Raw genomic sequence first — 18,079 nt, forward strand, 5'->3', positions numbered from 1 at the left:
TACTTCGGCTTGAGAAAGTAGGGATGAAAAAAGTGGGGAATGCAATGAAACTGTATCGTACAAACCAAGGGCCACACAATATATACAACAAAACTTACTCCATCTTCGGGATTCCCCTAAAGATTCGACCAAAGCATATTGTATGAGTTTTATTGATTCTGATGCTGAAGACTCCCATGGCATTCTATAAGTTGCATATAATTAGACGACATGAGTACAACTTCCAGAACAATGCTTATTCAGCGCTGATTGGAATCTTAGCACGTGGAGATTTAGCCTTTTGCCTTCACCACATGAGCAAAGTGAATAAAGCGCATTATACTGAAATTGATATAACCACTGCCACTGCCGTTGATGATCTGGATATTTCTATAGGCAAATGTGTTTTATAATACCTCAAGTTCATTTATTTGCACAAACCTGGAACACGGTTTTGTGGATTACACAAAAATTTAAATATCACTGCGTACTTTAAAGTAGAGTGCGGGTATTACTGAACACTTTTCATGAAAAGCGTTAAACACAAAGGAAGCCAAACTAAAGCAAATGAGTTTTGTATATTTTCGGTTCAATTTTATTTGCAGCATTTACATGTCAGTATTCGACGATGTCGTCCAGCTATACACCAACGAGAATAAAACAAAAAACTTTCAGCCTTTAACTGCTTCAAAGAAATCTTTTTCCTACAAGTTCCGTCTCTCCAAAAGAAATAAGTTGATCAAACGATATCATCTATATTTGGAACTAACAGCTAAGTCATCTCCTTATATTTCCCTCTTTTATTTTTTCAATTTGCAACTAAAAAGTTTTCTATCGTACAATTCACCATGACATACGTGATTTATGGGTATGCGTGCATTTCATTACGTACGCATCATTGGTTGATCAGCAGCTTTTTTCTCGCAAATTAACAAACACATTGTAGTTTTGACAAAGCGCCAGAGCATTTCCAGCGCTGGTGCTTAGAAATATTCGTCGAAAAAATATTGGGCTGCGCTTGGACCGTATTCCTGTGCATTCGAAATCTGTTTATCTGTAGCCTGTAAACAGGCCATCACGTAATCTTCATGAAGAAAGGTCTCTTGCGGACGAAGGGGCCGCCACTCAGTCTTAGTGTCTGCACGCAAATAGCAAAGAAAGGTTAAACATGATTAGCGTCATCATCGTGTATCCACGTAATTGTGTAGATCTTGCCGAGCTAACATCACGTTACAGCTACACTGCATGGATCTCAATCCTCAGAGCAGAACTGGACCTAGAAGGTAGCATGAGCAACACAAGAACTCGGAGATAAAAGTACCAAGTTACCTTGTTGGTGAATTGGAAGTACTCTTCCTGGCCGTCGATTATAACTTGAGTTGGAACTTCTGTGAGGCCGAGCACGGTGATCACGCGCACGTTCAGATCCAAGGCGCACGGGGAGCAGTGGCCGGCGAGAAAATTCTGCGAATATTTTCGAAGCGAAAAGCTTCACTACGCTAGGTATAGCAGTCGTCGCAAGTGCCGGAGAATGACCTTTAACAACCTTCAGCCCAACCACGTTAGCCGTGTATGACTATATGTGGTACAGTTGTGGTGTCGAACCCTTGACCTCTGACCTCGACCCATGACCTTTAGTTGACCTTTGTCCTCTGACTTTAAGAACATTCTATAAGTGCCGTGAAGCCACGTGATGACATTCGACGGGGGTGTCGTAAGACCATGTGGTACAACGTCATAGCCACGTGGTCGTGTGAGTATATATAGAACGGCTGTCACGAGCGTGTAGTGGAGCTGTCATGGACGAGCCCCAGACGCTTAGCTTGCTTTTCGCTGAATTGCATGGTTATATAAGTTAATCCACTGCCAATTTTTTTTGTGTGTTGCCTGTAACTATGAAATTTTAGGAGCACCAGCTCTACGTTATAGCTCGACAGTACTCTCATGATAACTTCAACAAAAAAAGCTTAAAAAGTGAACACATCTAGTTGGCATTTGAGCACAGCGTTTGGGTGTGATGCGAAAACATTTCTTTTATAATCGAAGTGCTCATCTCAAGGTAGAAAATCGTGTCATTCAAAGAAGAGATCTTAGCATGGCCACGAAGAAAGGCTCCTTTCTACTAATCAACGGCGGCACTACTTGTACAGCTAAAAGAAAAGCATGATGTATTCATAAAGCCGGTCATGCACGAGACGTTTCAAGGATAGTGCATTGAAGATATGCCTTTTTATTCAAGAGAAGGTTGCCAACAAAATGCGATAATTGGTACAAGGTTTGTAATCGTGGTTTCTCTGGCCTCAGTACAATTATTTAGGAAGTACTAATATATTCGAATTGAGTTTATAATCTCTCTATTCTGATTATTCTTTGTGATATAGAATAAAGCGCGTGTAGGTTTTGCAGCACGATAGTACGCACCACCGGAATCGACCCAATGAGTACAACTTACAAGACACCATAGCAACTAGCTGAGTCTTCAAGGAGAATTAAACAGTGTCTTAGTAGTATCGTCCAACGGTACTTTTCATGGGATTTTAATACTGTTGTACGTCATGGTAGAGGCGCTTTGAGGCCAAAAAGACAGTATCGCTCTTTGTGACACAGGTCGCTGCTTCCACACGTGCTTTCAGTAGCTTAGTCTAAGATATTAACGAGCACCAAGTAAGAAGCTCAGGTTAGCAGGCGCCGCAGCAGCCGAACAACCATAAAACAACAAAATCATTCCTCTCAAGCAGCGAAGATTTCATTTCTCTTTGAGGACACATAAAATTTGAAGAACAAGCCGATAGGAATCAGACTGTAGGGACTTTTAAATTAACTGAATTCAAAAATGATCCCAGGCGTGCAAAAGCTACAATACCGATAATTTTTAGTGCACTTGGTTAAAAACCATTACAAGCAAGAAAAATTATTATTAACATTTATTCCCTCTCTTCAAGCGTTACTTAAAACGTCTCAACTTTAAGCTTCCTCGATCATGCCTTGAATCATATATCCCGAGTCCCACCTCGCGCTATTGCGTGCTATCATATGTAAAAATAAATGAACTACATAAAAGGTTTAAAAAGATTAATTTCATATTGTAAATATTTACGCTGGGGATAGATGTCAAGCACATGTAACCCGCGTTTCTCGCCACCACTATTTTCTGGCTGCAGTATAAAAGGGGACATTGGAATTATCTCTATATTCACTAGTTATGCATGATATATAAACACATGTCACCAGACGCATATAACATTGTATGCTCGTTTCAGAGTAGCATTTTATTTTCAGTTGGCTTTTATAGTTTAAGAGTGATCCTTTTTCCCACCCTCGTAAAGTCACACCCAGACGGTAGTTATTTTAGGTGAAGGTGCACAATATTTCTTATGTCCGCATTCGAGCCCCAGCTCATCGGAGGAATAATCTTTTTAGTTTTCTTTATATGCTTACTACTCTTGAAGCAAAAGTGAAAGAGCGCCTTGCATATTTACGTAAAAAGGTTTTCTAGAAAAATGAAAAAGTAATCAGTCATAAAGACGAACACGAGAAAAGAAAGATAAGTCAGGAAAGAGGCTTTTTCCAATCTTTCCAGCCACTTTCCTACCTTCCCCTCCCTCTCAGTTCTCCTCTGTACATCTTCTTGGCTGGTTCAATTTCTTAATGCAATGCACCAAATAGCCCAACCACGTGCCTTACAAGAATAACTTTCAAGAGGAGAGCAGACGTACATGGAAAACAGACGATCTCTACTGCCCTCCACAAATTCTCATTATTTATGCGTTAAAAACAGATCTGTTGTACTTCCATAGGAAACGCCGAAGGAATGCTTATTAGCAGTCGTAGGGAATGTCGAGGCTTAAAGAATAAACCCGAAGCTTTTTCCCTCGATTGCCTCGCTTGTTGCTTCGTATGCTTTTGTATTTAGTTAGATTGGTGTAGCATTCCAACCCAAGGGAGTGCTTAAGCTCAGATCTCTCCTCTTCATGATGATGCTAGGACGCTGGTGCTCCGTCGAACAACACACTCTGAATTCGCGATGTCCCATGGCTATCAGCAGCGCGATTTGCTCACAGTTTCCGGCCAACACAATTTTAAAAGAAGTTTCTAAATTTTCACTGCATACTTCGCCATCTGTTTTTTTTTTCACACAGATGAAGGCTCGAGAGCACGAGAAATAATAAAAAAAAATTTTGATTTACAGAAGAGCCTAATCCGTTTGCCCCGTCTCATCTTCAAGCTGTGATGCGAAGGAAATCTTTAAACCAGATTTCAGTATCCAGTACCTTTTCCTTCCGACACCACTTCCAGGCTGAAACACCGATTCAGTGAACTAATAGTTAGACTAAAGGTTTTAACAACGTCATAAGCAGCGCAAATGGATTGTGAAACACACAGCGGTCTCCTTGTATGAGAGTACGGAGGTTAAGATGTTCCGCCTTATGTAGCTCCACTCTTCTTACTCGCGCCACGCTGTTCAGTTTCGCCGAGTTGCACGGCGTCTATAGTTGACAGCTCGCAGCGCTTACCTTTTCGAAGAAGAAGCGGAAGTGCGTGTATTGCCTCTTGTCAACCGTGTCGGCGACTGAAACGGAAACGTCCCGATGAGCCTGAGCTGAAACAGAGTAAATCTTCAGCGTATCTACCTTAGCTGAATGACCGCTACTGCCACGCTTACCAGGGACCACAGCGCATGCGCATGGCATACTAGCTAGGTCTAACTACTAACTACTAGCTAACTACTGTATTTAGGCATACTAGCTAGGCATACAGAGCACCAAAAGCGCACTGAAGCCAATCACAAGAGCAGCGCTTACACGAAATGTTGCTGTGATCGGGGGCCCAGTCAGCGGGAACAGACGAGCCAGGCAGACGCCATTGAGCTACGTTGGCCAAAGGCGCTGTAGTTCGGAGAAGAGACAAGAAACGTTGGCGTGGGGACGGCTTCTGTCGACAGGCGGCGCCGTGATCAAAGGCCTGTAATCTCTTTCGCCGGAGATGTGGAATGCGGCGCTTGCCCCGCACTGTGCGCTCCCGTGGACCGGTGGAGGAGACCCCCAGCGAAGCCAACCCCCGCCCCCCCCCCCCCCTTCCGCTTGCACCTGAGCGGCCCGACAAAGCGGGGGTGGACACGGCTAATTCGTCCTTCCCTCCGGAAGAATTCACCGGGACCGTCAGGACACGTGTTTCCCACGGAAGGGATCGCCGCATACGGAGCCAACGACCTTTTGAACCTGGTCGGCCCGTGGGAAACGGCAGTCCGTGACCGCAAGGCGCTGGATTCCTTCTTGTCTGTGTGTGTTTCTGTGCGGTGTGCGCGGTTACGTGGTGAGGACGGAGCCTATGAAGAGGCTGAAGACCCATTGGACGCTCGACCAGCTACCGGATTCCCTAGCCAGGTGCCTGGGAAATATTAACTGTATTTAAGCCGCAATTTGGTGTGTTTCAGAGCACTTTTTTGACCTTTGGTATCCCTGTTTATGTTGTATATATGAAAAAGAAACCACCAAGCTTGCTAATTCTCCTGAAGGCTTCCCTCCGTAATCTGCCGAGTTCATCCTCACGCGGTGAAGACCTCGGTCCCGATCCCCAAGCAGATCAATGTGCAGCAGATACAAGGGGGCACTGAGAGCTGTGCGCTTGAGGATCAGCTGTGTTTTCTTAAAACACAGCTCCATTGAGCTGTTACGAAATTTTGCTTTGAGTTATGTTTTAAGAGCGTGAGCTCTTACTCATCACGTTTCGAGATTTCGGGGGGGGTCTGCTATTATCCTTGATCACAGCGCCATCTGTGGCAGCAACTACTCATCACGTTTCGAGATTTCGTGAGGTCTCCTACCACCCTGAGATCAAAGCGTCATCTGTGGCCGCAAAAAGAGAACAGCGCATCTCGCATTGAGACTTGTAGTGCCATCTACAATATCATTCTAGAAACAACCACCTGCCGCATGCCAATGATGACGTCACTGTCCAATATGGTGGATAGAGGTGGAACTATGTGAGTATCACCTCAAGGGAGGAAAGGGGCGCATAGTTTCCATTTCTCGAATCTAAAATGGCGCCCATTAAAATTGGTTGTGCTCTCTCATCCCTTCCCCCTCGCCAAAAAATATCCTTAAACGGGTACGAACACTGTCCCGTTACTGGACCGCGATACATCTATATGCGGCGAGTTGGGCGTGTTGGTACGGTTTTCTGGAAAAGCAGCGCTGAACAGACGAGGACAGAGACGAGGCGACAAGGACGGGCGCTGAACTGACGGATTAAGTCAGTTCAGGAGGTCAGTTCAGCGCCCGTCCTTCTCGCATCGTCTCTGTCCTCGTCTGTTTAGCGCTGCTTTTCCAGAAAATACATCTATATATTCGTTCCGCTATAATATATACTTCGACAACAAAGGGCACCCATCCGAGGACAGTTGTATACCGAATTCGGTAGGCAAATAAAACCCTTATGGCTGTGGTATAGAAACAAAACCACAATTAATTAATAGGTAAACACTGCGTGCATTCAATTACTAATTGAAGCATTACCATATCGCACCGCAAGCCGAATTCTAGATCCACATTGACCCCCAAACGAAGCAAATTTCTTTTCGAACGTCTCTTGTGGGGGTGCAACTCGACAATGGGTAGACGTGCGTGATAATTTCTCTAATAGATGGCGCTATTAGGCGTGCGTGCACACGTAGCCGGGCATGGTGGCAGTCCACCCCGTTTCAAAGGATATTAGATTCGGTTTCTCGAGACGACCGGCGCGTTCTTCACTTTCCGCAATGTCCCGTCTCGCTTGCTATGTGTTGTCTTTTTCGGCGCTACAACCCTCTTCTGGAAACATGCACCAACTAGCCCCCCGACAATTATTACTTCTACGCTTTCTTCATCTAGTAAACCAAACAGCTAACACTCGTAGCTTCAACGTCATCCAGACGGTGGCGGTCTTTTTTTTTTTTCGTACCTATTACACCCGGAGGCTTCAAGAATTCTCCGTAGGCAAAGCCTTCGGCATCTGGCGACACGGTGAGCTGCAGCCCCCTGCACAAAACGCGCGCTTTTTGCAACCACTTGGAAGCACGACAAAAAATTTCAACCCTGCCTACAGCTTTGGAAAATACGCATGTAATGATATAACACATATTATGATCTCAAGAAGTATTTTGGCATTCCTCTGTACTCTTTTTAAAGTTGAAACACTGATATAAATAAAGCCACATCAATAAGTGGCACATGCAATATGGAGATGATATGACTGGTGAAACGTGGCAACGGCCTTAATTCGGTGGAAATGGTAGCGTATCCGGCAGTTACATAATGTCAGAAGGGGGAAACGGTTACGACATTTTATGGGTAAGATTGCGCACATAGGCGTTGCAGGATGGTGGTAAATAGACAACATTGCCAGATGTTTTTGTTTTCCAGAGGATATAAGTGAGCTCACCATGACAATTGCGTTTTTCTGAGTTTCAGCGGCTATGGCCTTGTTCTTGAACAATTTGCAGCATAGCTGTGATCGTTTGTAACGACAATATCTCGGTCAAAATTTGTATAATGGGTGCTGCGGCTCTGAGAGCAGGGTGTGATGGGATTTCTTAGAGTAAGGCATATTATAAGTGGTGTACGCAGCGATTCTCTAAACAAGTTCTCTAGAGAAAACATTAGCGTTTTAACTAAAATTTATATCGCCAAGTTGTATCGTGTGCTCTGTTTCCAGTCTGAAAACCAACAGCGCGAAAACATTATTCTCCTAAAAGACGTTTCGTGCATTATTTAGGCGGTTCCGTGACAGCGATAGTTGAGCTGTACCGAAATTCTCCGCCCTTACACATGGCAAAGCGGCTGTTCACAGACGTTTGCACCTAAAACTTGGATCATATCGTCAAACACGGCCAATTTTAATTGTCCAACTGGAAAAGACGTCAGTATGGCTTGTTATAGGTTGCATAAAAGTGTCTTTACATATAGTATTCAACAACCTAGATTGAGAATTCCCTGATAACAACAATATACAATACCTTAGTATTCTGCTATAATAAACAACTCCAGGGATTAATTGCAATGTAGGCAGGTAACCGTCTGTGGGCCAGCGTGAACTTTGGGACGCAGGGACGTAGAAAGACACACTGAAACACGGGGCACAGCGCTGTCTAGGTACACACCCTGGCTACGTAACTAAGGACACAAACTGCAAATAATGATTGCTGACATTAGGCAGGCAGAACAGAATTGAGGATGGAATTGAAAATGGAGAAGCGAAAAAAAAAACAGCCTTGCAAGGAGGCATCAGTTTATTATACAACTCGAGGCGTTGGAACTGGCAAGAGAAATCATTTCCCCGGGGAAAGTATTGACCGCAGATCGGGATCACAGGCATGAAATACTTAAGAGAATAACACCACTATCACACGGGCATGGGCTCTGATTACTGCTGTTCACACGGCGGACCAAACGAAGGTTACGCTGCTAACCGCTGTTATCGCGAGCCGACCTTCGGGACCTCAAATTGCGTCGCTAAGAAAATAGCGGCATCTGTGGACGGGAAGTGCCCATCAGAGTCTGAGTGCGAAAAGCGGCGGCCCACTTCAACAACGTACATTTTTCGCAAAGAATAATTCTTCAAGAGAAACACATTAATATAGGCAGTGCGTAGAGTGCCGCCTGACAGCCCTTATATGCAGCCTCGTACCCGTGTCACACGGGCATTTCGAAGGCCCTCGAACCGATAGTCTATCGACTGAAAGACCATTGAGCGCTGCTACACAGGCAGTTTCAATGGCCGTCGAGTCAATTGTCTATCGAGTCAACCCAGCAGCTCGGAACTTTGTCGAGATTTCGACGGCCTTCGAGCGCTGCCCAAGGTTGTTAGCGTTGCTTTAAGCGGTGCCAATGCGCACTTTCGTGCACGATACGTTCAGGGTGCAAAAGCATGAACACTTTTCTCCTAAGCTTCAATGCAGGAAGTCAGTACAATAATTTAGGAGTAGTATCGATCTCGTTTAAAGCGCATTAATTTTATGCTCTGCATCGTAGAAGGCATAACTCCAGCAGCATCAGTGTTGCCAGAGCTCTGCGAAACTACGAAGCAAATCCCACAAACAGCAATGTCTTTCAAGACAATGCAACTGGCATTTAATAACAACTAAAGACCTGTTGTGGCTCCAAATAAGTGTATTTCGGCAGTTAGTATATAGAATTATAAAGTATTTTTCTTATTTGCGCAAAACCGAAAGGAGCGATTGTGGTGCCACACAAGCTTGGCGTAAGACACGAGAACCATTTCAGAGTTGCCGCGTAGCAGCGACAGAACTCCTTCAAGTTCAATGGCGATTGAGATTTCGATGGCTCTCGACTCGCTGGCCATTGAAACTGGCCGTGTGACAGAGGTATTAGAGTACCGCCCTCCGGCGCAGCAACAGCGTGTGTACTGCAGCCTGTCCAACGATGCTGACGATACCCATTCTAGCGCCGTAACGTCGAAAAAGGTACAGTCCCTGCCGCATCGTGGCACTTGGCGACAGGATCGCAAGGCTCGCAGCAACGGATATCATGAACTAACCGCTATGAAAGTGTGCTCTCGCAGAGTGCCGACTCCAAGACAAGGCGACCGTAGAAGAGGGCGGAAACAGACCAGTTTCACGGATGAAGTTTGGAAGTTAGAGAGGATAAGGTGACCGCAGCTGGCACATGAAGAGGTTGAGTGGATGGATATAAGAGAGGACTTCGCCCTGCAGTGGCGTAGTTAGGTAGTGTTGGTGACGACACAAAGGTAGTTTTATTCCGGTGCGCTGAGGCCTTTCTTTATTTAGCCGAACCCTGGAAGATGAGCGCAAGGTCATCCGACACATGCGCGAAACAACGGTAGCCACTGGCATCCTGAAATGAGGAAGCCGGCCATCATAGTCGAGGTAATCCCTGTTTGTACAATAAACGTTTCATATCTCTCTGTCTTTCTCCTCCGGAGGTAAGCGCGTGTACCGAAATACTACTGCTACAACTAGAACGTTGCCGGTGTCACCATGGTATGGTTAGTACAACTGCTAGAACGACTATACCCACCGCTACTACCAGTGCACTACTACCAAGCAAAACGCTCATCGTAAATAGTACTACTCCTAGTACATGACACTAACGAGTACGCGCCAAAACTTGCCGCTACAGCTAAGACTTCACAATAAGCAAAGATACAGAGCCTGTTTCAATTCTGTTCAGTGTAAAGTGATTAGGTCGAATGAGCTCTATGTAAGACGATCTGAATGATGATTGCGATAAGTACACACCTAGTGGGACTGGTCGTTACTAGCACACCTCCGCCACGCAGGAAGAGCGTAACCGCTCTCTGTATGGTAGCAGTGGCGTTGGTGAATAGTCCTCTGCGTAATGTGATGTTGTAGCCCTGGTACCACTCGTACCAGACGCCGGCCGGGAGGTAGACAGGCACTGGCGTCCAGGCTACCGTACTGTCCTCGGGCCGCTGTGATTGGGCATGGACAAGGGCGTTATGGACAGTTTTAAGCGTTCTTTTTTATAAATGAACATATGAGCTTTTCCACCATTAATTCAAGTGCACAGCACCCTGCATCCGATTCATGGTTAACTCCAATGCCTTTGGCGTCGCTATAGTGCTCATGAATGGTACGGGCGCGTCTAAACCATAAAAAGCGCTTCCTACGTAAGTTTTCAGCTGGTTTTGAAAATTGCTGGCGGTTTAGCATTGATAAGCACGAAATATTGTGCGATGCGACACTTTTTTTTTCATTAGAACACCACCGCCACGTACCTCAAAGCGTGATTGAGCTGTCCAGTGACCATGGGAGCCAATTATTCAAGTCTTCAACTTTTTCAACAACAATTCCAATTCACCGAATTCCGCCCGGCGGCCTTTGCTCCAGTGCCGCCTTTCTGCAGCAATTGTGTCAACGCCAAAACGCATTGCTCCACTGCCGAGTTTCTGCCACAACGCTGTCCACACCAACGCATGCAGCGCACTTCTCTGTATCACTGCCGCGACATAGCTCGAAGCGCGAATTTTAGTTTGGTAGTAGCATTAGCTGATGAAGAAAACGATGGGCAATCCACAGGGAGAGTATGTTGCTGTTTAACACATAGCGTACGTGTTTACCTGCGGCGATAGCCTAGTGCTCTCGAGCAGTGGCCAGCGAAGCTGATCAGTTGACGCCGCCGCGGCTTGGAATCCCAGTCGTTGATGTTTACTTTATTTATTTCGTTGGCACAAACACACACACACACACATCGCGGTCTGATGCTCGGGGTTCGCCAATCGTTATAGTTCTTTCGCGCTCATAACACTTTATAATACGTTTACGTCTCTAAGAGCGGAATGCTTCTGGCGCTGTGACGGAGAAAAATTGGCAGTTGCTTAACTTAGCTAAGCCTGGAATTCAGCGAGAAGCAAACACGCTTGCTAAGCATCTGAGGCTCGTCCACGGCAGCTCCGCCACAAGCTTGCGACAGCCTTTCCATATATACCCACACGACAACGTGGCTATGACGTGGTATCACACGGTCTTATGACACCCCCTTTGGATGTCATCACGTGGCTTCACATCACCCCATCGCATGTTCTTAAGGTAAATGGTCAACCCAAAGGTCGACCAATGTCGAAGCTCAGAGGACCACTCAAAGTCAGAGGTCAAAGTTGCACTTAAGTTCATGGGCCAAAGTCAGGGATCAAGGGTTCGACACCATAATTGTACCACATACTCGTGTGGTCATACACGCCTATCCTCTGTTGGGCAGAAGGTCGTTCAAAGTCGTTGTGCTGCCTACCCGAAAACTGCTTTACCTAACTTTTCGCTTCAGAATTCTGCCTTTCCCGACGTCTTCCAACCAAAACCATGAGCTTGCTGCCGCACACTCGTCCGCAATTACCCAAATGTTGTTTCGCCACCTGAGCGTTCACGATGCATTTCCCTGAATTAGCGAGGAGCTTGTCGGTGTTTCCTATCGCCCGTCAAGTGACTAGAAATCAGAAGACATACGAAGAATTTAAGCAGCTAATGAATAGGGGCAGCGTTCGTTCAGACGCTAATTATCATACTTGCTGCAGGGATGCAAATAGGAAGCCTCCTCACGGGTGACATGGGCAGCCTTGACGACGCTAAGAGTACACCAAGTGTACCACATTGCGGTCGTCGCCTGAAACACCAGATATGAATTGGTTTCATCTTCTAGAAGACCCAAGGTAGAACGTAAGTAAAGCTATAAGGGGTTGCCTATGAAAACTTATGTCGCAGAAGGCCACCTTCAGCTCCTCTGACTAATATGCAAGGCCGCGAACATCTCACATTATGTTTGTCGCCAGGGTAAAAACGACACCCTCGTACATTATAAATTGCACCGTGTGAGAGCTTCTTTTCGACCAACCAATGCAATGTGCCGTTTTCAGGTTAAGTGGCGTGCCTTCGGTCGCAGAGAAAGAGACAAATGCAAAGGCCAATCATCACAGTGGCGGCATGAACGCCGGCATAAAGATTTCGACGCGCTCCTCAGCACTCTTGTTTTCAGAGAAGTGTACATGCAAAGTCGTAGTGCGATTAAACAGTCTGCATCCAGATTACAGATCTAGATGACCGCCGACTTAAGGATAATAAATGTAAGATGTTCTGGCAGTGCGTTTGCTTTGCGTTGGGTGGCATCAGATACTGCAGTGATTCGACAAAATCTCCGCAAAACCATCATGGGTAGTATGCAGTGTACCTCAGAGTTGGCATAGTATAGTAGAACATGTAGACATCCTCATGAACGTATATGATGTGATTTTACGCATGGCGTCGAAAGCAAATAAATATTTTTGACGAAACGTCAAATGTCAGCCGAGACTACAATTCTTAATAAAGTTAGAACAGTAGGACCAGACAAAGCCGGCAAAGGCAGCGTAAGAAGGACGCTCACCTTATCTATTTTTTCTTCTTGTCACTTATCCAGACCTGGCCTGAAATCGCTGCTGGGACTGTACCTTCGCCCCTACGCATTCTGCCTGACGTCACGGACTTCGCGAAACTCGTCGCGCTCCTGGTGGCAGCGGCGGAATTAGTCACGCGGGAGGCAGCGGCCGCAGTGGAAGGACGCTCCCCTTATCTATTTCTTTTCTTCCTACCTATCCAGGTTGGTGAAGTAGCTTCAGTTTGTATGTACGTGCTTAGCGCTATTTTTGCTACCGCCGTTGCCCCCGTGTTGTGCGCTTTGCTGCCGTACTGCGTGCTTTTCCTTTTTATGAGCTGCTACTGTAGGCCTCTAGGCGGACATTCAAACTTCTTCCTTGCACCATGGCTGTCACGTCTCAAGCCTGCCGTGTCCTCCTGCCAGACGACGGACGTTTCCTGACGGGCTGCGAATGTGAGTGTTCTTCTCCTATTGGTAGATGTTCAGGCTCGTCACAATCGACGTTTAAAGCCAAAGGCCGCCGCGCATGGTGGTGCATGACCTGTCAATCATCAAAGGTGAAAATTGATAGAGCGCCCACAGAACCTGATATTGCTGTCTGTCTGGCAGACGTAACTAAATGGTTTGAAGCCCTGATTGACCTTCCTGTTCAGGTTGGAGAGAATAAGGCCTCAAAATAGCCGCCGCGGTGGCTGAGTCGTTATGGCTCTCGGCTGCCGGCCTGAAAGACGCGGGCTCGATCCCGGCCGCGGCGGTCGAATTTTGATGGAAGAGAAATTCTAGAGGTCCGTGTACTGTGCGATGTCAGTGCACGTTAAAGAACCCCAGGTGGTCGAAATTTCTGGAGCCCTTCACTACGGCGTCTCTCATAGCCTGAGTTGCGTTGGGACGTTAGACCCCTACAGACCAAACCAATAAGGCCTCAATTAGCTGATGTCAGCAAAGTATGGCCAGATCCTGAGCCGACAGGCTCAGGCATAATACCACTGTGGCGCTGCGGGTAAATAAATAAGTAAATAAATAAACAGGAGGATGATAATAGTACCTTGAAAAGGCGTGTAACCACGCTTGAGGCTACCTGTACTGCAGATATTATTGAACTAATGAAATCAACTGTAAATGACCTTGAATGCCGAAGCAGGAAACTCAATATAAGTTCATGGCATCCCAGTAACAGAAAACGAAAACGATGTGTGAACTGAATGGTCTAGGTAAGACCGTCCACCTGCCAGTGCGGACTAAGAATGATATTGGCGCTGTTCAGACTTACTTCGAAGCAAAACAAAACGCCTGGGATCACTGTCTGATTTGCTAAGCAGTCAATTCCTGACTTGTGGCTGGAAGCGCGTAAAGAACTTCGAAAAAGTTAATCAAATGTTTCAATCACCGAGAACATGACTCACCAGAACAGAGACCTGCTCCTCCGCGCAGGGGACTGGGCAAAAAGCCATGATTGCAAGTTTTCGTGGTATTGCAATGGCACGATACTTATCAGGAAAAAGGAAGGTGATAGCGCCATTCTCAGTCGCTGTGCCGCAGACATTGACAGTCACTAATACACTTTGGCGTGACATTTCTTCCGGTATGTTTTTTCAGTGCCTTATCATCTAAAATTATTCCTTCTTTTACTTCTCAAGCTACCTTCTGATATCTTAACAACGTACTCAATGCTGATGGTCGGCGATGCCTTAATTGTATCTTAGATCCTTGAGAAATAAGCAAAACGAACTCGATTATCTCCCTACTGAAGAGCAAGTTTGCTTTGATGTTGTAACGTTTTCTGAAGCTTGGTTTGCCTCGCAAGAGGATATGTATACACTTCAGACACACAAATCGGATTACATGAACCGCATGAAAAAAAGGATGGCGATCTAGCAATGTTATTTTCAAAATTAATGGATTCTGAACTACTGTCTGAATTTTGCTGTATTACCCTTTTTATGAAACCATTGTGATTAGATGCGGTACTACAGTATTCTGTGCGTGATGTCTTCCTTCCACCAACTTCCGGTTCTCTTTTCTTTTCTTGGTTAATTTTTATAATTTGTGAGTGAAAGAAATATCAATTTTTTGTGGTGATCTGAACATAAATATGCTTGTTGATAGCAATGTATATTTAGAACTCGGATCACTGTTAAAAGCCCATTCTAGCCAGAATATTGTAACATCTGCAATAAGAATCACTACAAAATAAACGACACATTTACACCTGTTTTTATCCAGCTTTATTGCATCCCTCGTTAAAGCTTCTACTTTAATTCACAGTGTCAGCGATTCCTTGTCGATAGTTATGTCAGTAAATCAGCCCATTAATAAAGCAAAGCGGCTACGTTGGGTATTCTCTTGAGAGTTATTAATCCTGCAACCCTCTGCACATTTAAAGACCGGCTAACCACAGTCGGCTGAATGATGTGTTTGCAGCAAGTGACGCGAATTTAGGATATGTCACATTCTTGCACGAATTTTCTGAAATATATTTTGCATGCTTCCCTGTGAATAAGTATAGAACATGTAAAAAATGTCGCAAACCCCGGATAACTAAAGAATCGTTACACATTATGCAAAAACGAGATCAATTGTATAGAAAATTCATGCGTACTAAATCCCCGGAAGCTTTCAAAGCATTCTAGACGTTCAGAAATTTTGTTACAAAACACCTTCGTGCTGAAAAAAAAGGCAGTATTATATGAACCCGTTTAACTCGACAGAAGGGCGCACAGGGAATGTTTGGAAATCACATAACGTTGCAACTCGAACTTCAACAGATAGACGAAGTAAATTAACAAAAGGTGGAAAAGGTAGCCCTTAAGCAAACGCTCGTGTAATATTAGAACGCATCTTACCCTATATTCGGTCGGAGGAATGACCATCAGTTGACGCCCCAACATGAACTGCAGGGTTTGTTGTTGGGTTATGTCGTCCGCAGGAAACCTGCGACATCACGTTGGGAACCTCTCAGACATTACACACGTGTTATTGGTTTCTCGCGAATACGCTTACAAGTATTTTTTCAATGAGCTGCGTCTGCCGAAGAGCCAAGAGGGTAACAGCCTCAACGATAAGTTTAAGGCCGAGGGGTGCTCGTGAAGCATGCTTTATTATTCGTTATAGTCAGATCTCTAACGCTCCAAACAAAATACCTTGAATTATCGCTCCGTCAGTTAGGAGATGCTTCGGTCGGTGCAAAGCCCCACAACAATAGTTTAGAAGCGCACCACTTGGACTATTTAGTTTTCGCAAAGGCTGTGCGTAGGAAAGGCAGAAATATCTAAAACATCTAGATTCGCAATTGTCAAAAACCCTAAAATCTTCAGACACAAACCACATGGGGTGGTTTCGCTGCATAAATGCTGGAGCAAAGAAGTCCCATTCAAAACTGCGTTCAAGAGATGGTTCATTTGCATGAACAATTAGTGCTTCCTTGTAGAAAATATTCAAGAAATGTTTTTCCTGGCATATTGGGATATAACGCATTTCCTCTAGCAATCTGCATGCTTTTTCCCTAAAATTCTCGAAGACTTTCCAGGCCAGTTCGTTCATTACGGGGAGTAATATATTAACAAAAAATTTTCAATTGGTGTAAACTGTACAATCTTTATGCGAGTGCAACGGATACTTAAGCCTGTGCGGCTCATCTTCAGCATAAACAAACATTTTTAACACTTTTTTGCTAAGGACAAGGTGCGGTTTCTACTTTTGAATAACGTTGAAGTCTTTTCAATGTTTGCAAAGGGATTGTGGTTCAATTTGCTATTTTCACGAGTTTATTACTAGCGAAAAGCGTAGCCAGCATTTCTAAGTGAGCGAAAAAATGGCACCTTTCTCAGCCAAAGAATTTTGCCTGTTCATTGTGAGAGCATGTTCATTGAGGCAGCAAATAGTTTCGACACCCTTTGCCCTGAAGTGGGTGTAGTCATGATGATGATGATGATGATGATGATGTAAGCAGTTTGTGGTATGGGGCCGATTTTAAAGGGCACACCGGTTATACTCACTCGAAATAGAGCGGCCTCACCACCATGTCTCCAGTCAGGGCACTCTTGAAGAGCAAGCTCGTGATGAGGGGCAAAAACTGCTTTCGGAGGCGACGGGATTCTAGTACAGCCTCCGAGTACCTTACGGCGTGGCTCCTATTTTCGGCCTGTTAAAAGAAAGTGCGCAAAGACGCAGCCACCGCTCATCATTCAACTGATGCGTTCATCACAAAGCTGCGCTTAGAATTGAAATGTATATAACACTATTGAAGTGAAAGCTTCACTACGCTAGGTTTTCAAGAGGGCAGCGTCAGTGCAGTCACGCGATAGGTGTCACGTGGTGTCACGTGACAGATCATGTGGCCCACTGATGTCATCACAATCTGCCCACTGTGGCAGGTGGCAACTGCCCCATCGGGCATTTCATCGACGCTTTACAGACACTCCGTTCGGCAGTGAGTGTGGCCTTTGTGAATGTAGCCATGGATGCAAAGGAAGCTTTCGCTTCTCACCAGGGTTAACCAAACTTTAAACCACAGCTAATTTTTTTTCGAATACCCGACTTTGGTGCTAAGACCTGCAGGCTTTAAAATAGGCATGAAATTAAATTTAAGACGGCGCATATGGGTGTGGGAGGGTTATCGATAGTGCGAATGTTATGAGGGAAAGATAGCACCATAAATTAGAGAGAACGGGAAAAGGAGAAATTATTTAAACATCGCATTGATGCGGGCAGTAGATAATGTATAAAAATATTTGGTTCGAAACAAAGGGAGGCGTAGCCAGCGGTGGCAGAGAGTTACGAGGCTACGTAAGTGAAAAAAATAAGCCGGCAGCCATGGCTATGGCTGGCGCAGCACGTGGTGAATTCGCAACCAAACGCAGGGGTGTTTGTCCTCCCATGAGGTTCTCCAGAACAGAAAAAGATTATGACAGTTTACTCTCTTAAATACCGGTCCAAACAAGAAAGCCAACCTTTTAAGCAAGGGATAAGTTCAGCCAGTTGTTTTCAGTGTGTGCCTCTTGACTTAGGCTTATGGGCTTATGGGTGTTTAACGTCCCAAAGCGACTCAGGCTGTGGGGGACGCCGTAGTGGAGTGCTCCGGAATAATTTCGACCAACTGTAGATCTTTAACGTGCACTTAAATCGCACAGTACACAGGCGCCTTAACGTTTCCTCTCCATCGAAATTCGACCGCCGCGGCCGGCATGGAGCCCGCGTCTTTCGGGCCAGCAGCCGAACGC

At 45.3% G+C, this 18,079-nt stretch overlaps 1 protein-coding gene across 1 annotated transcript; it reads right to left on the minus strand.

The window, feature by feature from the left end:
- Positions 1–1,031: 1,031 nt before the first annotated feature.
- Positions 1,032–16,914, minus strand: LOC144100662 (uncharacterized). Its single transcript, XM_077633533.1, has 8 exons — positions 16,856–16,914; positions 15,704–15,791; positions 10,235–10,428; positions 6,919–6,995; positions 4,782–4,865; positions 4,494–4,549; positions 1,309–1,443; positions 1,032–1,117 (listed from the first exon to the last, which is right to left on the minus strand). The coding sequence occupies exons 1-8, from the start codon at positions 16,879–16,881 to the stop codon at positions 1,055–1,057; spliced, it is 723 nt and encodes a 240-aa protein (XP_077489659.1). The 5' UTR covers positions 16,882–16,914; the 3' UTR covers positions 1,032–1,054.
- Between the last annotated feature and the right edge of the window lie 1,165 nt (positions 16,915–18,079).

The sequence above is a fragment of the Amblyomma americanum genome, chromosome 8, assembly GCF_052857255.1.
Source record: "Amblyomma americanum isolate KBUSLIRL-KWMA chromosome 8, ASM5285725v1, whole genome shotgun sequence".
NCBI classification, from domain to species: domain Eukaryota; kingdom Metazoa; phylum Arthropoda; class Arachnida; order Ixodida; family Ixodidae; genus Amblyomma; species Amblyomma americanum.